At 37.4% G+C, this 24,614-nt stretch overlaps 1 protein-coding gene across 8 annotated transcripts in view; it reads left to right on the top strand.

The window, feature by feature from the left end:
* Positions 1-24,614, top strand: part of LOC135084410 (C2 domain-containing protein 2) — a 101,765-nt gene that overhangs the window by 8,614 nt on the left and 68,537 nt on the right. For 7 of the 8 annotated variants that reach the window (XM_063979195.1, XM_063979194.1, XM_063979193.1 and 4 more), the window contains exons 1-2: positions 9,239-9,331; positions 14,063-14,891. In XM_063979195.1, coding sequence (XP_063835265.1) covers positions 14,259-14,891 — 633 coding nt within the window. In that variant the 5' untranslated portion in view covers positions 9,239-9,331; positions 14,063-14,258. Of the gene's footprint in view, positions 1-9,238; positions 9,332-14,062; positions 14,892-24,614 lie in introns of those variants that run through there. The other variant, XM_063979191.1, reaches the window with a different exon arrangement.

Here is a 24,614-nt window from a genome sequence, read left to right as displayed (position 1 = left end):
ACTATGTCAGTCAGTCAGTCACCTTTGAGTTATACATATACTTAAACATATGTATATTTAGATAACCAAGCACAAGATTAACCACCAAAATGAAAATATAATAACAAAATTAATGGTTGAGAGAAAAAATCACATAATTTTGAACCAAAAATTCCAGTCTTTTCCTGAACTAGTATTAGTATTGTAGATTTATTTTACAGGCAAACATTAATAAAACAGTTTAAAAAGTTTTACTTTTCCATTCATGTCTACTTACTAGTATGTACATAGACACTCGTACGATTCCTAGCAATACACAGAATTAAAATGTAAGCTCCATTGCGTGAGAAAAACAACTTATGTTTTCTGATCAATAAAAGCTCCCGAAGCTTTAGGTGTTCCACGTCTGGCTTCCATCAAACTACAGCGGATTAGTTTATTAAAATACAAGTGTTTAACCTACTGAGCTACTGAAGAGTATTGTTTCAAGTGGTATATTTACTTAAATAAAGTTTTTAGAAAGGCCGTAGAGTCAAAAAGGAGTCGACCTTGGGATCCTATATTGACAAGAACAAGTTCCATGTTGAAATTTCCTTAAAAATTTTATCTCCTAAAGCTTTCGACTTTTTTGCACCGTAACATTTTTTTAAGTTTTATTATTTAGTAGGTAGATGTCGATTGATTATTTATTTTAGTTTAATAATAATTAGTTAGATAAAAAAATCAAAACATACAATTATAATGTTTTTGCGCTTATCTGCAACCAGTCGTAAACTATTAAACTGTGGCAACACTATGCAGATTTGAATTAAAATTATTTTATTATTTTATAAATATCTAAAATGTACTAAACAGTGAGAACAAAATAATTTGTAAAATAGTAAGTAGCCTTCGTACCTACATCTTACTTAAAAAACATTAAAATGAGTAATTGCTTTGAAAATCTGTCTTATTAAAAACAACACCTGTGTTTTTTTTCGATCTTCAACTAATAACAAAATAACAAGTAGCTAGGTACCTACCTTGTAACCTTTAGTACCTACCTACACAAATAGTTCGTACACTCAAATTAGCCAAAAACTTCGGAACACATTTTTGTTACAATAATTGGATAAGGTAGTGTTGTTTTTGGCCACTTTGGGTGTCACGACGAACTATTTGACTCTGACTGTTCTATATGATAAAAAAATATAGTATGTACATTGTACAACATTATTTCTACAAATCAAGAAGTTTTCATGGTGTTTACGTCACTATCTTAAGTAAATAGGCCTAGTTAGCATAAATATAGCGCCATCAGACCATAGAGCCAGGTCGGCGCCCTCCGCTGTGACGTCACGCGAAGGTTTTTGCGGGTGATGTCATGGGCTTGCGTAACTTGAGTTTTTGTCTATGCCACAGTCAAAGAGAACGGAAAATAATTTTAAAAGCCGTTTGGGACTAAAAAGTAATTATAAAATAAAACTGTTTTAAATGAATTGAGGCGTTTGGGGCTTAAAAATGGAGCTTATAAATAAAATAAAATAATGAAAATAAGTAATTTTTACTTAATTAAAGAATTCAACTCTACAAACTCTTTTTAAAATTACATCCTTCTTATAACGTCAAAGTTTCTTGACTTTGTTGGTTTGCATTGGTATCACTTCGCTTTACTTACTGGGCATTTCTACGGGGACGACCGATCGACCTACTGGGGCGAAAAAAGTACCTTTAAAATTGAAGTACGGACTTGAAAAAAATCACACGTATTTATAGGACTCTTGACTTGATGGAGAGCATATTTAGAAGACCGCCAGGTTTTACATCTCGCCTTGAAAAAATCCGAAAGTTCAAAAACGGGCGAAATTTGGCCTAAAATGGAGTGTCCGGTTTCCAGAATTTACTCGTTTTTGCTTCATAACTTTTGAAATAATAACTTCCCCATTATGGAACCCACATTCACAGAACAAGGGATAGTTAATAAAGCTATATAAATGAGTTTCTTTATTGCAAGTCCTTGGGTTTTAATACAGTAACACATTTAAATTTTGTCCGACGTGTGTGCCTCAATTCCGTGATTTTTACTTTTGTGCTCCTATATCACTAACAACGCACAATACGAACACCCACGCCTGATTCCCATAAACTAGCAGTTGCACTCGAGTGGTCGAGCAGTATAAAAGAGGGATCAGTCGCTTTGAGGAGCATTTTTCAGAGGTTTGAAATCACTCATAATTTTTGGTCACTGGTCATTTCTCAAACCGGTGTGCGACATTAATAATGTTCATGAAGTATTTAATGAGATTACTGCTGAATTAATTAAGTATTTAACTGATATCTGCCATTACGTTTGGTAGAAATCGTTGTAATTTATAATATTTTCGAGTAATTTGATGAAATGTGATTTTTCCTTAATTCCGTGGATCTCAATTCCGCGGAATATGGGGCATCGAATTGAGAAAACACGTACACCGAATTGATATTAAATGAAAATAGATACTTTTATTGTGCTATAAATTGTTTGTGTAACTTAAAATAATAATGAAATCAATAGAGCATCATAATAGGGTGAACTACCAATCATTGGACCGTACCAGTCATTGGACAGAAGACAATAAAACTAATTTTTTGAGGTTTCATTAAAAAAATACACTGCTATTGCTATCTTATTAAAATAATTCTTCCAGGTTCTTCGCTCGACCTTCACCAGATCGTCGGTCTACCTAGTGGGGGCCTGCTCACTGGTCCGTGGTTTCCACTCGACAACTTTTCAGTCCCAACAGCCATTATCTGTACGAGCTATGTGCCCCGCCCACTGGTACTTGATTTATGCAATTTTACGGGCTATGCCGGTCACTTTCGTTCTCTTGGTAGAAGACTTTTGTCTTAAGACACTGCGGTATTTCAGACGTAATAGCGAAGCTTCCCGATCGATGCTTAGCTGAGTTGAATTCAGCGATAGACCTCTTTCTCAAAGTTGGACCTAACTATCTGGACTCTTGTCCCAGGTATACACAATTGTCAACAACTTCGAGTGTAGTCTCCAACCTTCAGAGGAGTGGGTGCAACACGGACATTTGACATGATTTTTGTCTTGTCCATGTTCATTTTGAGACCCACTTGTTGAAAGGCTCTACGGAGGCCATGACTCCGATATCATCCCCGATATCGCGACTCCTTAGGCCTTCTGTATAATCTGCCGTAGCGTACCTGTGTACCATAATACTAAAGCCTTTTCGGAAACAAGCTTGTTCGGAAGACTGGATGTCTACTCACGGACATTGCCCGCGGGCGGCGTGACCGGAGGGAGCGGCGAGCGTTCGGCGAACGAACGAGCAATGTTCGGTTCGCGAGCGAACATCTAAGAAGACGATCCTGACGCACTCTCTTCAACGACTTTGCACTAAACGGTCTCAATATCATTGTTAATTTGTACCGAATAGACAATTAATTTCATACAGTCCTCTCTTTTCATTCATAAACTTCCACTACACTCACTATCGAAGTAACACTGGAAGTCGTCGAGTCTGCGAGCGAGATGATTCGTCAGGACTCTCGAAAATAGCTTGTAAGCACGCCTCATAAGTGAGATGAGTCTATAATGCTATCACCACACTTCTGTGCCATGCCGGAGGCGTTTTTTCTTCGAGAATGACGGAATTGAACTGCTTCTGTAGAGCCTTTAGTACCGGCGAAGCTCAGCTATAATGCCGTAACACCTGGTGCCTTGTTGTATTTCAGCTATTTGAGTGCCATTTTAATCGTGTACAAACTGAAGTCCTATATAATATCTTCGGTATAGTGTCAGGTCAATCTAGCTCTTGGGTTTTGAAATATTTGTTTTATGTTTAAGGTTAAGAATAAATAAACAAAGAGACCCTGTGTTATGTATTTATTTGTTTTATTTAAATAAAATTAAAATAATGTATAAACATTAAGAATTTATTATAGTTCCTTATTAAAAAATTAAACATATTGATAAGGATTTTTGTTTTATTCCATTGGTATTTCAGACAGATAAACCTAAAATGAACCATCTAACTAATAGACCAGCAATCAGATATCAAAACGTTTTAAGTATTTATTATATTAATTATTGAAATACATTAGGTATTTCTTCATAATGTCATCAATTCTAAGTTTGCGGAGCGATTTTTATATTTGGAGATTCATTTCTCAATTCCGTGATTCATTTTCTCAATTCGGTGCTCTCTCAATTCGATGCTTAACATTTCTCATAAACCACTTCACAATATTTAGTGACAATGCTATTTTTACATTCAGAATGGAGTAACATTTATTTTTTTGTATTGAAACTACTTAAAAAACTAAATATAAATTTTAGCACCGAATTGAGAAAAAATACACCGTACTGTAGAAATGCCCTACTGTGTCACTCCATTTAACGATTACTCTCTATAACGTCGAAAAGCTCAGTCCCTTATGTGTATTTTATAAAAGAAAAATTCAAAAAAATAAAGTCAGTTAATAAAAAATAAATTAAAGCTACTATCATATTTTTATACTGTCTTTTATCCGCGATCATTGCATCAATGTCAGAAAAGCTCGCTGTATCTTTTGCGCAGCAGCATTCTTTTTAACTCTTTTTATTAAATTTTAGCAAGATTCTTTTTTACAAGATGATGATGAACCTAAAATATTTCTTTTAGGATGGTTTTTATGCTAATGGATTAGGCTGGTTGGTGAAAAACCAGAAATAGTAGTGTTACGGTACTTGCGGTGTTCATAAATAAAAGATTTATTTTTATTTTAGAAGGATAAACTTATTTATAAAGTAAATGTAATGACGATATACCTAATTCTGTTATAATAATAATAATTATAGCGTATATTTTTAATAATTAATCCATAGTATTAAACGAAGCTCGGATTGACACTTTAATCTGCGATTGGTTATTTTTAAAGCAATGGTTCAAATTTAATCTATTTTTGAGTCAAGGATCAGAAAGTTCTAAAATTAGAATCTCTGCAAAGTATCTAAAATCTAGACTAAACCTGTTTACAACAATAGGATGTTTGTTAAACCTTACTCACCTCTGCGATAACAATGGACTTCTAATTGCGATAACTGATAGTTAAAACGTGTTTGAAGTGTGCCACTGTGCAAGGGCAGATCGTGTAAAGTGGACAGAAATAATTATTATTATTAATGAATGAATCAGTTGATGATGTAATCTGCGTTAACGAGAAGAACAGATTTTTACGATTTAAAGAATTAGGTATTGTGTTTTTTTTGGTGTGAACCGATGTCGCGATGGTCAATTGTGACCGATTCAAAATTAATATTTTATTCGATAGATTTGTCAACAATTTTGAAGATTTGATGATGGGAACCTAGAGAAATTGTAAGTATTTGCCTAGTTATCATCTGCATTTCGGCCATTCTCAGATGAGCTAGTTTTTGCGTGTCCGGGCTGTTAAATCGTTAAAAATGACAAATTAGAGACATGCAAGTATTTTTATATGTTACGTAACAACCCTATCCAGTTGTGCATTAAATCATAGGCCTCTATTTTAAGTATTTGTGACCTAATTAATTTCATGAACCTCTGTTCTCTAATTACCGTGACGCGTCCGCACACCGACTTAATGTTAAAAGTTGGCTGTAATTTTTATGTCGTATAGATTTGGTTTACTCCATTCAACATTTTAAAGAGTACAAAAGATTGTCTTACGCATAGCAAAATATCTATTCAATAGAACCATGCTGTAAATAATTAGAATTAAAAAACAGCTTGTCCGAGCGAAAGTCCTAATTCCCGTGACGTTTTCTGTTTTTGGGCACATAAGCCTAAATAATAATATTTAACACATCATTTACGCGTGCGGCGCGAGCCCTTAGTTAGTTCTAAGACCTGTTAACAAGTAGACGTCTATTGCGTTGGCGTATCGTCGTTGAATTGCGTAAGAGTATAATTACCATATCTTTGGTTTTCAATTTTTCTATTTACCATGTCCTTAATTTTATACTCGATTTTTGAAGATAGATCCACGTTGTTAATTTCAATAGATTCAGCACTTTGGCCTTCATACGTTGTAGTAAGACAGTATTTGCATACGCTGAAGATTTTGGAAATTTTGAAGAAAAATTATCGTTTTATAATTTCCATGTACTAATTACCATTTATATTCATAATCACCGTTGTATGAAATTATTACCTACAAATTGCACTCACGATTGAGTAAGTATGATGATAAAATATGAAATATACCTAGACTTTCGCATAACAACTTTACACGGACTTTTCTTCCAATCTGATATCAAAATTTTGAAAATCTTTCGTTAGAGTACCCTCGAAATAGATTCGATTTCATCACAAATGTTCAGCTTCAGTTGTTGGATTTAAGAGTATATTTTAACCCCTAAGGTGACCCCACAAAAAGAAGTTAGCTGGAGTGAAATAGGGGCTTTCAGATGTCACCCCTGCGTGAAACATGTCTCGTGCCCGATATTTATTTTTACTATTAATATAATTGATATTAACATGTTAAATCATTAATTAATTCTAATATAATACCATTAAAATCTATCCATATTACCTTTGCCCTAAGAAGATGAGATTGTCCAACAGTAACACTTACCTGGCGTAATCACATTAAGAACAAAAGGGAACAAATCAACAGACAATGGGACTTTTCAAGACAAGAGTGTATATGCACTTTGTACCATCCTAAACTGCAGCCTACCTGCTTTGTTATGCATAGAAAAAACTTCGTGATATGCAATGGATACTGGACAGAAGAAGCTTGGAGAATAAACTATATACAAATGCATCCTAAGACCCATGTAGACATTATGATATCGACTTAGCCTCGCAAATGTAGAAATACTTTAACGTTTTCAAAATAAAATAATAAAAATCTTGAGCTGTGCACCTTGGTTTACAAAGTCCACTGAAGTGATACCAAACGTCAAAGAGGATGTAGAAAATTCCTGTAAAGCTTACAACCAAAGACTAGACCTTCATGAAACCTATTTGCTGCATCCCTTTTAAATTCTGATAATTCTGCATTTAGGCTCAGGAGAAAGCGAATAGCATCAATCTGAGAACTTATTGTAAAAGAATCGAGGTGACAAATCATGGGATATGCTGAGCTGGAACTGTCATTATTACAAATTCAATTTAATCTGATAATGGGTGATGGCTGATCGCAGATAGATTAAAAAGAGGTAAAATCACATATCATTAATTAATTTTTCGATATAAATGCATATGCGATCAAATTTGTGAGACCTCCTGATCCATTATCGGTACGTTAAATCGTTTGTACCACATTTAAATCAAATAAATGCTGATTAAGATTCTGATTTTCAGCTAAATGCTTTCATTTGAAATGTGACACGTAGCCCCTTCTTGCTGAAACTAAGTGTTCCTGTTATAGCCTCGATTCTTGCAGTATACTGAAAATATCTTGATACAATAAATAATAGAAATTTGTGTCTTTCTTTTTGCAAAGGGTTATATAGTGTACCTACAGCGTTTTTTATGACGCTATATATTTAAATACAAAATTATCAATGCAAGATGTTGTTTTCTTGCTATTTTACATATCTTTTCTAATTACCGTTAGATTAAGTATTAGCCTTATCTAATTACCGTGACCATAAAATTTTTGGGTCTCATTTACGCGAAAACCACTTGGAATAATTTGACGCCTTTACGATTGTTAAATTCGTACTTTTCATGTGTTTCATATTTAAATGCGTTTAAGTCAATTAAGCCAAATTTCAAAAATGATATGGTAATTAGGCTGAGAACGCCTTATCGTGAGAATGACCGATTTGATGATGATGATGAGCTAGTAATGGAAGGTAAAACTTAGACTTCAAAGATGACTAGGGAAAATATAAATATTAAGGTCTATTAAAAAAATACTATCGGCCATTTCATAAATCGCCCAATTCATCCTTTTGTCTGCAACGTGAACTACGCTCTATATAAAATCACTAGCTTATAAAAGTGCATTATTTATTTATATTAACTGAGTGTGAGATCACTGATACGAATTGGGTTTTGCTTAGTGTTGGGGATGTTGATCTCGAAAAATATTCTGGATATCGATAGTACCGCCATGTCTAATAGTATAGTTTACGCCTGATATTCATTTTAGCCAGAGGACGTCCATTGCTGTACATAGGCTTCCCCCAACATTTTCCAGACCCTTTTGTACCCTTTGCACCACCGGCCTGCACCACTGGTGGTGCAAAGGGTATTTTTAAATCCCTCTTGCACCACCAACAAATAGTGCTGTGCTACCATCGACTGTAAAACTAGTATACTTGTTATAAATAAATCAAAACCTACCTAAAAGTTTTAATTTGTGTGTGTGTAAGTGCCTATAAACATTTCACTTCAGACCCACGATACCCCGGGCCTACATCCTACATACAACGAATAAAGTACCAGGGCAACATAACCATAAAGGAGCTATTTTATGATACATGTTTATTTCTCGGATCAACCAAGAAGAATTTGATATATGTAGCTCCTTTATGATTATGTTGCCCTGGTACTTTAGGAATTATTCGTTGTACCTATGTAGGTATGAATGGTTGTTATTTTTATGTTATGTTGTCAAATCTGTCCAGTAGTTTCGGAGCCTATTCAGTACAAACAATCAAATCTTTCCTCTTTATAATATTAATATTATATGATTATAGATAATCGTTTTACAGTTAATGGTAGGGCGGCACTATTGGTGGTGCAAAAGGGATTAAAAAATACCCTTTGCACCACCAGTGGTGCAGGCCGGTGGTGCAAAGGGTACAAAAGGTTCCAGACTGCATCCAGAGCCTTTATGAGGTCGTTGGTCCACCTTGTAGGTGGACGTCCTATGCTGCGCTTGCTGGTACCTACGTGGCCACGAGTCCAGAACCTTGCGACCCCATACTATGATAGATGTATAGCAAAAACTGCCAGAAATATCCAAAACAATCGATATGATGCTATAGAAATGACAAGGCCGACCAAACTTGACCTTCAACTTTATTGGCGGTCAAGCTGTAGATCCTGGCGACACAGGAGTTGCAGTGGTGGGAATAGAGGTGGGAATAATCCCGTAATACAATCCATAGTATGATAGTATCGTACGTAAAACTATCGGTAGTAATCAGTATTAGGGATGTCATTGTTTCCTGGGTAAAAAATTCCTGCCCTACTAATACTATCGATATCGATACTACTTATTATTTTTGACTTTACACTCGATAGTCCACTATCGACAAGCAACACTATTTCACATCAGTGTATCCGTGGCCTTTACTGTGCGCAGACGCAGCATGTGTGTAAAAGTTTAAAACGAGTTTTTAGTGCAAAATGAAATGAAAATACGCAGTTAAACTTGAACGAAGGTCAGTACAATGATAATTGTATTAACCTTACATTAAAACTGATATTTTTACTTAATTTTATGTTGTTTACTTAATACTTTACTGTTTTTGGGTGACCTTTTATAGTAATTAAATAATAAGTAAATTGGGAGTTCAATTAGGTGATTAAGTTTTGACATGTGTCAGACAAAACAGAGAATAATGGTGTCAACCTTCATAGTGACTTGTCAAGGCTAAACTTTGATGAGGGAGTTGCAAAAGAATAGGATTGTAAAAACTTTAATAATCAAAAATGGGTAATTTTTTTATGTGTGTGAATCTCATCATTGAGTAAGTAAATCAATCAACACGGATTTTATAAATTAAAGAAAACAATTATGTAAAATACTTATCATAATATTTAGACCTATTTTTGCGGCACATCATTCAACCAAACAAACTCTTCAGCTTTATAATATTCGTTATAGATAAGTCTACGTACTTATTTCCCACCTATATTTTTAGATTTTTAAATCTATGCTACTTAATGCTAACTCATCCAATTAGCATCAATTAAACATCACTAATTCTAAGCCCTTGCTTCGGTCATTCATTAGAACGTCACTAGTCATCGATTAGAAGTGTTAGCAAAGTATACAGTCATACAAGGAAGTTGTATTTATGACTTATAGCTGTGCTTAAAGTGCGTTTTAATTTAACCCGAATTAAGTATCTAGTTAAATACCAATAGTAAGAACAGAAAAAAAAAATCTGAAAACGGATGTCCCAGAAAACTCATAAAGTAACTAATTAAGATTGTGAGCATTCTCTACGAATTCCCGAATTATCCTGAATTGATTTGAGGTTACTCAAGCCTAATTCTCAAAGTTTTTCATGCAATTTAATAAAGGATGAATTCAAAAACCGGTACGAAAAAAAAACCTACTTGTCTCCAGGACTACAATAAATTGTTTCTTTTTCCAAAATGTATCGCAAAACCCATTATTTTGTCCAAATTCTTATTTGTACAGACATAATGTCAATGGCGGGTTAAAATGTCAGCCACAACAGCATAATTATCTTGTTAATAAGCATTTTAAATTCAACGGTTATCGGCCGACCTCGTGACATCGCCACAAGGACACGACACACTTCGGCGCCGGCGCAACTATGTGATTGTGTTCACACAATATGCAAAATGTCTTAAGTCTAGGCTGCATGCATCTCTCACTCTCTCACCAGATGGAATGTTAAGGTTGTAGAACGCGTTGCTAAAAACCTAGTAAGTCGAATTCAAATTTGCAAATCCATTATCAAAACCTAGCAAGCTACAAATTCGATGGCTCCTACGTATACTGGCGTAAGTGAAAAAAGTAAATTTTACAGGAGAGCCATTTTAGTGGCCAGAACCATATTTTTGGGTCATATCTTCTGACCTACTAAAACGAATTTAATGAAATTTCACATTTAGCCTTAACATGTAATGCTTTTGCTACTGCTGTTATCAATTTTTATATTTTTCTTATATATTTTGAGATTTTACGCATTGCCCTTTTACGTCGGCATATTTCTATAATTTCATGTATATTGTTCAACGTAAAGAGACTTAAATGACAACGTAAATATAATATTTTAAGCGATTACTCTCTTTATTTATGCATGTAATTATTTTAATTGTTATCATGTGCTATATCAATAATAAATCAGTTAGAAAAAGTCGTTTAATGTACCGTTTTACGTTTTAACGCAAATACGCCCATATACTGTGCTCGAGATTTAGTTAGGTCTTTTAACATAATGTGTCATATTTTTAAAAAATATAAATAACTTGAAAAAATCGAATTGCCTAAGGCGGGAATTGAACCCACGATGCCTTAGGCAGTTCGATTTTTTCAAGTTATTTATAATTTTCAAATTACTTTGAGATGCGACTCTTAACGCTAAAAATTAAATAACTATATAATGTGTCATAATTTATAAATAAAACAATTTGCTAAATATTTTCATGGCTTTATTTAAGATTTGGATTATAAAAAATATATGTTTATGTAAGCAACTACTCGTATAGATTGACGAACCGTATGATTGGGCTTTATACGTGGCGTAGTTTTGCACATACGCCTATTTGCCTAAAATTTTATTTTGTATCTAATGGAAAAAAAATTTTTTTTTCTTACTGATGTTATAGATTAGAGCAAAGTGAAATCATTGCTTAAATAATTGGAAAAAGGCGTAAGCGGCAGTTTCGCCCTTATACGTAGGAGCCATCGCAATGACCATTTTAAAACCTAGTAAGTGCATGGACTTACTAGGTTTTAAAATGGTCAATGTGACTTACTAGAGGTAAAATGCTACTATAATTTAAATATTATTTCGAATTCTGTTGGCTAACACTCTATAATCTTATCAAAATCTGAGAACTACATGAGTACTGATTTATATTAGATTTTGATTTTTGTTTTACTTTTGTCAATAAATTAATTTTTAGTGTTAGTAAGGGGCATAAAACTTGCAATTTTTAACAAAATATATATTTATTCCATAAAGTATACTCCAGTTACTAATATTCAATATAAACATCAGAAGTTATCCAAATCTTTAAAGCATCGCAAGGCAAATGAAAATGCGTTTTTTCGCTCTCCTGTAAAATTTACTCCGCTGCACTCTTACTAGGTTCTTAAATGGTTCAGCTTGCTGGAAGCCTTTTCTGGCCTATTTTTTGGACTACGAGACTATTCCCACCTCTCGTTCCCACCACTGCAACTCCTATGTAGCCAGGATCTACAGCTTGACCGCCATAAAAACCAAACCAATGAAGGTCAAGTTTGTCCCGGGGGAAAATTAAACTGTCATTGGACCCGCAACGAAATTAATCAGAAGAACATAGGAGGAGTTCGAAATTATTTTTTGGACTAGGAATTCTGTTCCCCTTTCACTTCTGGGTCCGGCTGCGTTCTGCAAGTAGGTAGTTATTTTTGACAAATTTATTGAAATAGTAATCAAACCGGAACTGCTTGTGTTTAAAATAAAAGCAATTTACTGCTCCACTACGAGTACGCTATCGGAGCTTTATTGTGTGATGACTTAATTTATTTAAAGTCTATTCTTATTCAAACTTGAGTCACTCGACTAACTTGGGGTCGAACCCTTTTGTGCCCATTCATTACATTTATGTCAAGGAGAGATGACGTGTGATTAAAGAAATAGAAAATGTGAAATTTTTAGGGGATCGGGAAGAATTTAAAGAAGAAGCAGAGCAGTTTTACTCGACTTATTTATCGTTCGTTCAGCCAAATGATGTCCACAGCTGGACAAAGGCCTTCCCAAAGGATTTCTATAACTACTGGTCCTGCGATTACTTTAACTTTAACAAACGTCAAAAGTCTGCCAAACTCCTATACAAAAAACACCGGTGGTTAAAGTCACGGTTAAAATGAGGTGGTGCAACGAACTCACTCACCCTTAGTTCTTTTTTTCATCATCATCATCATCATCATCATTTCAGCCATAGGACGTCCACTGCTGAAGTTCTTATTTAACTAATTATAAACCGTTTATAATTGAGTTTTAAGCATAAAGCATGTAAAATGACGATTCACGTAGCTAGAACATTCTGTTTATTTGTACCATAGCAAGCAGGTATTATCAATATTGGTTTTATGCAAATTCCACGTAGTTATGTACAGTAAAATAAACAAATGACACTCAAAGTATACATACAGCCCATCAGATTATACATTTTTATTGTAAAACCTCACTTATTACAATGACATCTATATTTATAAAAGCAAAAGAGTTTGACTGACTGACTGACTGACTCGCTCACTCATCACGAAATCTCAGAAACTATAAGTGCTAGGAGTCTTAAATTTTGCATGGGGGTTCATTTTAGAACGTAGGTGCTCACTAAGAACGGATTTTACGAAACTCTACCCCTAAAGGGGTAAAACGGGATCCACGCGTACGAAGTCGCGAGCGGCCGCTTAGTCCTACTAATATTATAAAGGTTATAGTTTGTGTGGATGTTTGTTACTCTTTCACGCAAAAACTACTGAACGGATTTGGTTAAAACTTTACAGTATTATTATTTGTAACCCATATTAACATATGCTATAATTTATGCGAATCTGTGGCACTAAATTTCACACGGCTGAAGCCACGGGCAAAAGCTAGTAAAATATAAGGTATTAGTTTAGCTGGATGTGCAGTACTATTATGACATGTTGTATTGACTTTGAGTCAATAATTATTTAAGTAATTGTTAGACTGTGTTTGTGCATACTTTGCTGAAGGTTGTGTGTACGGATAACAGCACAAGTTCAATAGTGCATTATTTATCACGTTGATATAATTATGAATTATATTGTTACCTATTCTGCTTCTAGTAAGCGTTGTTTATTTATTTATTTAAAATCTTTATCGCACATACAAAAAAATGCGGTAGAAAAGGGGAACTTAATGCCGTGTGGCATTCTCTACCAGCTAACCTTTGAGCTAAACAGATAATTTGAGTTCATGTATTTTAAACTATGTATCATGAGTAGAGTCTTATTTTAAAAGGATGCCAACGATTTCAAAGTCACCCTGTATACTGTGAAACCAAAAGTTGTACATACTTGTACATAGTATCTAACAGATCAGTCTCTAATGAACTAACTCGAGAATCGAACCAGCAGCCACTATACGAGTACGTTCTGAAATAACATTACTCATCGGGATGCATGAGTGTGCTGTGTTATTTTGAAACTAAATCATTTATGTTGTTTGTTTCAGATACGCTACCATGCTACAGTCGTGTCAACAAAGAACCACGGATAACTCTTTGAAACGAAACTGCGATTGAATACCGAACGAAAAAAAAAAACTAACAAAAATAACGTTAAAAAATAATGTTACCAGCGTTCAAATAACGGTATCTCGGGATAGAGAGCTACGTTCTGAAAATAGAACGCGCGAAAATAGAAAAAAAATGCCTCGCTCCGCAGTCTCGGGCGGTCAGGCGGGAAAACCGCACGCGTCCTGGTGGGCGACACCATGGACCACTATGGCCGACCTCGCCGAAGCGGTTGACGACTTCATATGCAGCTTCGATTATATGGACACAGCCATGGACAACCTAGTAATGCTCATTTTTATCTGGATGCTCTTCTCCATCGTACTCCTGGGTATCGCCAAGTGGGCATACACCAAGTACGGGCAGAGACTCGCCGTCCAGGAAGAGGTGAAACCGCCAAAACCCGAGGAGCCGAAGAAATCTACCGCGAACGAAATCATAAACAGTGCTGACAGTGTTCTAGCGACCAGTGCGAAAGTTAAGAGCGCTTCTTTCAACTCCTACAAGCCACCGAAACCGTCTGGGTTCGTCCCAGCTACTCCACCGAACAAGCGAAGACTGGGGCGTATGTCCCCTGGGCCAGAGCAGTTAACTTTAAAAAAACACCAGAGCATCATCGTCCCCACCTGCACAGGGCCCGACCAGCCGAGCGTCCAATGGGTGAATGAACTGTTGACGTGGTTATATAATGATCTTGTTATTGTGAATGAACTAGTGCAGCAATGGATTGTATCCATGAACGAGTTCTCCAAAAAGTCCGTCGAGGAGGTAAGGATTTAAACTTTTTTTGTTAGCGTAAGAATTGGCATTGAACCAGCGGTATTTTGAACAGGATCTACCAAGTTTTTAAATCCAGCCTCTTTTAGGGATGCCTAAAAATCCAGACTTTTATACATCAATTAAAAATAGAACTTTATTCATATTGTAGGCATACCAAATAGTATGAATCAAACCTTCTTGCTCAAAACGCGTCGCCCAAAGCTGTAAAAAACTATTTTCAAAGTAAAACTCTTGCATGCCAGCATTTCCTGTCGAAAAACAAAAAAGTTTTAGCTGTCAGAACATGTGAACTGCAATTATGAACCTTATGGCGTAAACATTAAGGTGAGGACATTTAGCATTGGCGAATGTTTTGAAGCAAGGAGGTCGATTCGCAAATAAAAAATCTTAATCAGGAACGGGCGGGAAACGATATTTTTTTTCATGAAGAAAATGTTTTCCACATTTTTTTATTCCATGTTTCTGTAGAAATGGGGACAATAAGTTTTTGCTTATTCACCTACATAAATCCGTTGACATACCTACATAGGCTAACGCGGTTATTTTAGCTATTTAAGGAGAGGTTTTCCTGTTAACCTTGAGGAATATTAATAACATTCCTCATTATTAATTATACTCCTATGAACTTGTGTTACATTATTGTTTTTTGTAGGAATTGATTCTTGCATCGAAATGTACGATGTTCTTTTAGATTAGGTATTTTGAAAACAATAATACCTAGAGTTTTCACTTTCTGCTAATAGTGCAGCATTTGCTATTTGTGTTAGGTATTTGATTTTAGTTCGTATTTCAGTTTAGTGAATTATATTCATAATTGGCCTACATATTTAGATAGTTGATGTGTTAATTTGTAAATAGGAATCCTTAAGATTTCATCAGCGTATATCCGACCCGTAAGGAACAAAAGATCTGCTGAAAAATTATGGTTTTCATTAATTTCTCGGCGATGTTGTTTATATGAGATAGTTTTTATAAATTCATTGCATGCATTGCATTCGTTACTCAAAACATTTAAGCATTGCATAATTATACATTAAAATACTTTTTCTGTCGTTTATCTAAATCCCAAATCATATATAAAAAGGGAAAGCATGATCTTTACTTGTAAACTGGTAATTTTATAAGATTTTAAACTTTCGCGTTCCATTTCAACTAAAATAGAAAGACACGTTAAGACATCAATATTTTTCTTCAAGAATCTATATCTATACCGTAATTCTAGAATAATGTAAAGTTAAACCTTCCATAGCATAATGTGTTTTTAATTCCACTGAAGTCTGAACATGCACTAATTATAACATTGAACACGCTATTGACATTGATTGCACGTGCGTAAATCAAGTCTCAATTGACTTCCCTCCAATGCTGTGCTCTTGACTTGTTTTATTTTAAAACTTTACATTTCAGACTATCTGTTTTCAGCAGTTTTTTTTATATTTTCATCATATTTCCTCCGAAACTAATATTTCTTCTCCTATACTTCTACTATTTACTACTTTAATATCCCTTTTCCTTTATTTATAATCCTTTAACGGTAGCCATCAATAAGTATTTTTTTATCTGTGGGCATATGTTTGACGTAACTTTTCCCTCCATTTTTTCGGTCTTAGTTTTTACTTACAATAGAATAGAGGCTGACAATAGTGTCTGAGTTTCTTGCGCTGCTTCTTCTCAGCACTGGCCCATTTATTGTCCTGAAGCAGTGGTAGGGTTAATACTGGGACGTGTAAAAGTGCTTTTTTAAAGCCTACTTACAGAAATAAATGAGTTTTACTGAGTTTTTTACTGTATTCTTTGACGTGGATTTTCTCGCCTTTATTATTTACGTTATTTTTGCAACTGTATGAAGCGAATAGTCTTATTTATTTTAAGATAAGTATTCAATGAATACTGAGTTGTTTAAGCCAAATCGGCTTTAACTTATTTTGGATCTCTGCTTTCGTAATTTTCCACTTTTCTCATACAAATTGAAAATAGACTACAGATTAAACATGCTGATAATGTTTATTGTTTTGGATGCGTGATGGACAGCTGCCATCGCAGATAGAAGCAGTGCATTTGCCAACGTCATGGAGGCCTTGCTGATTTCATAGCATAGAGAATTTTCCTAGCTACAAAATTAAGCGAAAATACATATTATTATTCTTAGCTCACATAGCTGCCGATTGACGTCCATTGCTGGACAAGGCCTCCCCCCAAGGATTTCCACAAAACTCACATAGTAAACTTTTATAATATGTAGGGCCCATTGAGTATAATGCACTAGCGACCCGCTCCTGCTTCGCACGGGTACAATACTTTAAAAAAAACCTTCCTCTTGAATTACTCTTCTATTTAAAAAAAACCCCATCAAAATCTGTTGCGTAGTTTTAAAGATCTAAGAACCATACATAGGGACAGACAGACAGGAAAGCAACTTTGTTTTTAAATGTGTAGTGATGTTCCTTTGTCCGGTGAAATATTACCAAATATTACTAAGTCTTCAAATATGGATTTTTATTAAATTCTGTATGATAAGTCTCAACTACTACGCATGTCAATTATAAAGACTACGAGCGTCTTGAAAGGCATAAAGAAAATCAATTTGCTTCGTCCTTGGTGGTTAAATTGATCTCGTAGCACCTAAGTAATGTACGTTGTAAACAACAACTGAACATTGTTCCATATAAATTAGAATCTAATTTCTTATTTTTCTGATGATTTTATTAAAAGGTTTACTAAACCTTTGTTTGTCACTTGTCATCCGCTTTGCAATGGAGGGAAGTCGAACCTTAACTTCGAACTCCTCCTATGTTCTTCTAATTAATTTCGTTGCGGGCCTTGCGGGTCCAATGACAGTATTTTCCCCCGGGACAAACTTGATCTTCACTGGTTGGGTTTTTATTGGCGGTCAAGCTGTAGATCCTGGCTACACAGGAGTTGCAGCGGTGAGAACGAGAGGTAGGAATAGTCCCGTGATGATTTTAATAAACAACATCACCACAGTAGATGATGCCTTTTTCCTGTGTTGCGGATTTCGGCACGCGTGCGGATTTGATCCGCGTGCGTGTACACGCTGCTTGTTGCACGCAGGACAAAGATTTCGTGTTCAGTGCCCGCAGCCAATCCGCGTTCCGCGTGCGTGTAGCCTACGTGATAGGAAAAACATGTATAAAATGCAGCCAAAGGCAGGCAAAAGAAAATAAATAAATTTAACCGCCTCTGTGGTCTAGTGGTGAGACCACCTGCTTCAGACGCAGAGGTCCCGGGTTCGATTCCCAGTGGGGGCAGATCTTTCTGTTCGGTTTGGTTGGTGGTAGGGCTTGTTCTAAGTCCGCCTGGCTAGCTACCACCATCTTACCTAAGTCTGTCGCCATAACAACAATGTTAACAGCATTGTTGTGTTCCGGCAGTAAGAGGTAAGATAGCCAGTTCCTCCGTGGTTGAGGATTCCGGGTGAAGCTCGCTTCCACCTTCGGCCTGATCGTCGCTTACCATCAGGTGAGATACAGGCCAAGAGCTTCCTCGTTGTGGATAAAAAAAAATAGATTTCTTATTATTGTGGCAAAATTTTTCATACAAATAAAACCGTTACAGTGATAAGTACACCAGTACCAGTAGTATCAATAGCAGGTAGGCATTACTAAAATACTATATTTATCGAGGAAAAACAAACAAAACTCGAAATATTTACATTTGCTGCTTGAAACCGTACTGTTAGTATGTACCTAAATGCTCTACCGATGAGTAATGTTTAAAATGGAGTACGAACTACGAGGCGTGGATTTTAGAATTTTACTAGATTTATTATCACGTTAGCTTTTGCTCATAACTTTGGATTTATCGCACCTTGTTCCCCGATCAATCACATTTCTTCTCATTTTCATGAAAATTTTGTATAACTATGATTCCATATTCCACCATTTCCACCCTTTCAAAATTATATTTTTGTGACCAGTTCCTTCTTCGAGGTTCAATCTCCTTTATTAACCGACTTCACAAAAATGAAGTTCTTGTTTCGTCGTAATATTTTTCCTTGATTAAGACTTAAAGACGTCTGAATCGATTTGGAAAATTGACTTGTAGTTTGAAGCATACCTACTGTCCCAAGTTCTTCACTGTAAGATTTACATGGAACAAGTCTGTAGTTTTTTCAGCATCCTGAAAATCTTGCCTGTTTGCATTGCAAGTTCATTGAAGGCATGTTTTAGGTACCAAACTCGTGTAATAGCTCTTTTGCTAAATGCAAAATATGCGTTTCTTTTGAGTATTCTTTCTTTTCTTGTTTTGTGTAGTGCTTTAAATACTTATCTAGGGTATTTTTTAAACATCGTTGGGGCTGCACAACGTTAAACTTTAAAGATGGGATGGTAGGCATTTAGGCCTTTCACTCTTCACCTCACCTTGGGCCCGCCCAGACATTGTCTGAGTCACGTCCATGGCAGACGGTGACGTCACTTTGTGGTGACATAACGTAGCGTGTTATGTTTAAATACGCCACTTGCGCCAGTGAACTTGAAAATTGGGTGTAGTGACAGGTGATGTGTGACATGCGAGCGAAAAATCAGTCCTCAGCTTTTCTATAAGATTTGAAATTTTTGCGTTCCATCATCATCATTTCAGCCACAGGACGTCCACTGCTGAACATAGGCCTCCCCCAAGCGCTCGCGTTCCATTTCAAGTAAAATAGAGAGAAACACGGGTCTTAACGCGACATTTTTATATGAGTTACATGTACTCACGGCTTGACGTTTCGGCTGGGTCACAACCAGAATGGCTCCCGGCTGCAGCATAGCAGCAAAAGTTGTAAAATTCCTTTTGTTTATTTACATTACTTACACCTAAGTTAATATTATGTTAAGTGTTCTACTTACATAAGATAAAGATACTATACATACATGTTCTTCACACGTTTCTTCATTCCTCTATTTCACCTTTTCCCAAAGTGGGTGATAACGCCCCCTTGTGCCCGTTGCTGGCCTAAAGGGGGCGGTAAGAGTCCCAGAAAACAAATCGGGGCGTTGTGTAGAGGTTTGGGAGGCGATTAGTAATTTCATCTACTAAGAGGACTCTTAACACCGACTTGAGCTCTCGACTCTCAACTACAAACAGGGGCGCTAAAGAATAATAATTTATTCTCAAAGTGGGCAGTAGACAAAATAAGTTTGGGAACCCCTGCTCTATTTGACCAACTTGTTGTTTGTTATTCAGGATTAGATTTGCGGGCAAAGCCACGGTCAAATATACAGTCTAAAACTTTTAGGATCCGACTTTAACAGTCGTCAAAACTCTAAAACGTCTGATGTTGACGCCAAGACGTTATGTGCCAAATGAAACGTATGAATCGATAGATTATATTCATTGACTCGATTATTAATCGAGTGGTGATCTAGCCGGGGTTTGATGACGAATAAATCTCGCTTTTAAGGTCAATGTGAGTCGTGAGCAATGCGCATTTGAACTGCATCTCATTCTCTAGTGATGTTTATGAACATTTTTGGATTAACAAGAAAGATCTTCAAAGGACCCGTTTCAAATCAAATCCAATCATTTTTTTTATCCATAACGAGGAAGCTCTTGGCCTGTATCTCATCTGATGATAAGTGACGATCAGGCCGAAGGTGGAAGCGAGCTTCACCCAGAATTCTCAACCACGGAGTAACTGCCGGAACACAACAATGCTATTAACATTTGCTGTATGTGTGGTTTGACAGTTACCCATAATCTTCTTTCCTGAAATACGTTTACATACATCTCCACTTCGTGGACCGACGATCTGGTGAAGGTCGCGGGAGGTGCCTGGATGCGGGCGGTGCAGGACCGGTCTTTGTGGAAAACCTTGGGGGAGGCCTTTGTCCAGTAGTGGACGTCTTTCGGCTGAAACGAACGAACATCTCTACTTATCTTCATTTATTTCTTGTTAGGTATTCCTCAAATTCTCTGACTAAAAGAGGGTCATCATTATAAAGCATGATGTCGTGAATACTTGTATGGTAAACTAAGGCTGGGTTGCACCATCTTACTTTAACTTTGACAAATGTCAAAAATCTGTCAAACTCCATACAAAAAACACCGGTTCATTTCATGGATCGGTTATTGTTATTAGTTGCGGTTAAAGTTAAGTAGTGTAACTCAGCCTAAGTATTCGGATCAACGCTTGAATAAATTGTCTTAGGATAAGTACCTTATTGCTTGGAATATCTTCAACCATATTTTTATTCACATCTTTAAGCCCTCTTATAACTACGGCTCGTTAAACCATAAAGTTAATATTCCTTCGGAATAGAGCAACAATCACGAGCTGTCAAACGAAACCAAAAATGAGATGTCATATGTGTGTGTAAAAATAAATATGTGTGCATGTCAGTGATGTATGTATGTCGTTACTTTTCACATGAATATCGATATCGATTAAATATTAATTAACACCTAACAGTAATAATATAAATAGAATAGGATGGAATGGGATTGTAGGTATATGGGAATTGGGAGAGTGGCCAAAGAAAATAAAAAAAAACTCAGAAGATTAAAATTATTCAACTTATTTATTTGGAAGAATGAGAGTTACAAACATCAAGACATCCATACAAACTTTCGCATTTATAATATTAGTAGGAGTAAAACAATAATTAAAAAATGATAATTCTGACGATAACGTAAGAAAATAGGATTCTAACGATGTAATAATTAAGAATCAAACGAACTTACCTGTGATGTTTGATATCTAATTATACGAGTGTCTTGACCGAAGATGATTATGTTTTACATGCAGCAGTACCTGGGATGATGCCGTCCTTATCACACTTTTAGAGAATATTTATTTAAAAATATAAGTTTTAAATATAATAAAGTACGTGTTTTGACTCCTCAGCACCGTAGTACATTCCGCGGTCCGCCATATTTCTTGTCATTATTTTAGAGCAAATTTTTTCGATCGGTTAAGGGTAATTATTCTCGGGTGAGGTGGGACTGTAATCATCTTCGGTCAAGACACTCGTATAATTAGATATCAAACATCACAGGTAAGTTCGTTTGATTCTTAATTATACTTCGTATCTCTCCCGAAGATGATTATGTTTTACATGCAGATGTTTAGAGCATCGAAAAAATTACAACCGTAGAAACTATTAACTTGTTCAAGGTATTTTAGTAAATAAACAAAACATTGTTTACTTTCGTAATAATTAATGATGGTTTTGAAACAAACAGTTAACAAAATCACAATCACACAAAAAGTTAAATTAAGTAAGTTTCTAGTCCAATATTTAAGAAATGCCTACTTGACAAGATTCGGTCCACCAGCTTGCAAGCCTTACGAATGACTTACAAATTTTAAATTATTATTAATAAATTAACGCCAGCCCGGTGGACGCAGACGTAGCCCGTATGGCGGGTATTATGAGCGCTATAAAAATCGATATTATCAAATTTGAAGTTCCACTGAGTAACCACTTTTTAAGTGGTTTATGGTAACTGACAAAAAGATTATCATCTGTGCGTATACCAATAGTCCTGTCAATGTAAGATTTAAGTGTTGAGGCTGGGCATAGTACAAGGTTGTCCATAATGTACGGTAATATATAGGTACAATAATAAATGGTGTAATGGCCCTCCAAACACTAGTATTGTATTATCTGTGCTCTGACGCTCGAATTCGGATTTGGCGGGCTTGAGTTTCGCGGGTTCGCGCGCTCAACCGGCGCGCTCTTTTCAACGGCCGCCGCGCTTTGTGGTCCGCGAAACTCGACCTTATTGACCAGTCGCGCCCATCGCCTCGACGCGTGCGAACGAGCTATCGTTTTAATGGTAATTAATGTAACTCCGCCATTACAATGGCGCCCAACGTGGGGCCTCGCGTTCTAACTTCGAGAACGTTCGAGAGAAACCACAAGTACCGCGACCCCAGTGAGTCGTGTTGATTGAAAATTGTGTTGAAGTGAGAAAATGCCACCGAAGACACGCCGAGGCACGGCCAAGGATAGCCAAGAAGAGGAGAGATATTATTCCAGCGATGACGAAAACGACGACGCGACTGTGAACGCGGGGCCCGGCGCCGCCATACCCGCCCGCGAAGCTTCGGCGACGACGCCGACTACTACCAGCCGCAACGACGTCATCGGCATCACAGAGGACCAGTTGGCGAGACTGATCACCAATGTCATCAGAGGTTTACCGACTCCGACCCCGGCCGGCGACCTACACGGGCCGCCGCCCGCGACTCCGACCCGACTTACCGACCCCGCGGCAGCGACCGCGACCGCGCCGCAAGGCGGCAACTTCACACGGTGCACCGCACGCTTCGACGGTGCCACCCGGAGCGCCGAGGTACTGGAGGCGTTCATCGAGAACATCGTCGTGTACAAAGAGTGCGCCGCAGTGAGTGACGAACACGCGCTGCGCGGCCTCGCCATGTTGCTGACCGGAGACGCCGCCGTCTGGTGGCAGGGCGTACGGACCACCGTGACGACCTGGGACGACGCGATACGCCGGCTACGCTTCATGTACGGCGCCCCTCGTCCCGCCTACCGCGTGTTCCGGGACATTTTCGCCTCGGAACAAGGCGAAGAAAACGCCGATTCGTTTATATCGCGAGTGCGCGCTAATCTCTCGAGATTACCATACAAACTGGATGACGAAGTGCAAGTTGACATCGTGTACGGCCTACTTAATAATGACATTAAAAAATTAGTGCCGCGTAACAATATTGTTAACCTTGATAGTTTACTCGCGCAGGCGAGGTGTGTTGAAGATATTTCGCGTGAATCCAATACCACGATACATGTTAACCCATCCCGTGCTCAGTCTAGTTATGTTGACAACAATCATAATAGCACGGCCTCTTCTAGTACGAACACAGCGAAATCTATACGTAATCGTCCACGTTGTAATGTCTGTAAGCGTTTTGGGCACGTCACCGATGAATGTAGATCAAAACCTACACCTACTAAAGCGAATGTTTCACCACCTGTTCCTATTAACCGACCGGCAGGTAAGTTGTATTGTTATGGATGCGGTCAGGAAGGTACAGTGCGCTCTAAATGTACCACTTGTGCGAATAAAAGTGCGAGTGTGAGTAGGGAAAGTAACAAAGTTGACTTTCAGAATGTTATTGTTGACAACACGCGCGCCGCGCGCCCACTGGTTAACATCACGGTGGCCGGCCGCGCGGGTGTCGCGATGCTGGATACCGGCGCTACTCACTCCGTGGCTAGCCCTGGACTGTACGCGATCCTTCTGGAGAATGGTGTTAAGTTTCACGCCGCACGTCACACAGTAGGACTCGCCGATGGAACCTCGCAGGTACGAGATGTTTTGATTTGTAATACCGCCGTTGTGCTGGCTGGACGCAGCATACCTACCACTTTCTACGTGATACTTGGGGCTGAGAATCGTACCCTCCTCGGTCATGATTTTATAGTGCGCGCTGACGTCATGTTAGATATACCACAACGTAGCTGGAGTTTTTCCGATTTACCTGAACAGAAGTTTTCTTTTGTAGATACTTACGACCTGCTGACACCAGCGCCCCCGCCGACCGCCGACGCCGCAGAGCTGATGCGCCTCGATGCCGCGGCCCTGACGCTGAGAGATGACGAGGGTTGTAAGCTGTCACCTGTTCAGCGAAGACAATTGAACGAGCTGCTAGCGCGCCGCGCCGACCGGTTCGCCGAGGTTGGCCCACCTACCAGCTACGCTACGCACCGGATCCGGGTCGATGAGAGGCAGGAACCT

The sequence above is a fragment of the Ostrinia nubilalis genome, chromosome 26 (assembly GCF_963855985.1).
Source record: "Ostrinia nubilalis chromosome 26, ilOstNubi1.1, whole genome shotgun sequence".
Lineage (NCBI taxonomy): Eukaryota > Metazoa > Arthropoda > Insecta > Lepidoptera > Crambidae > Ostrinia > Ostrinia nubilalis.
The sequence above is the reverse complement of the archived record's forward strand: the minus strand, read 5'-3'. Positions and strand labels throughout refer to the sequence as shown.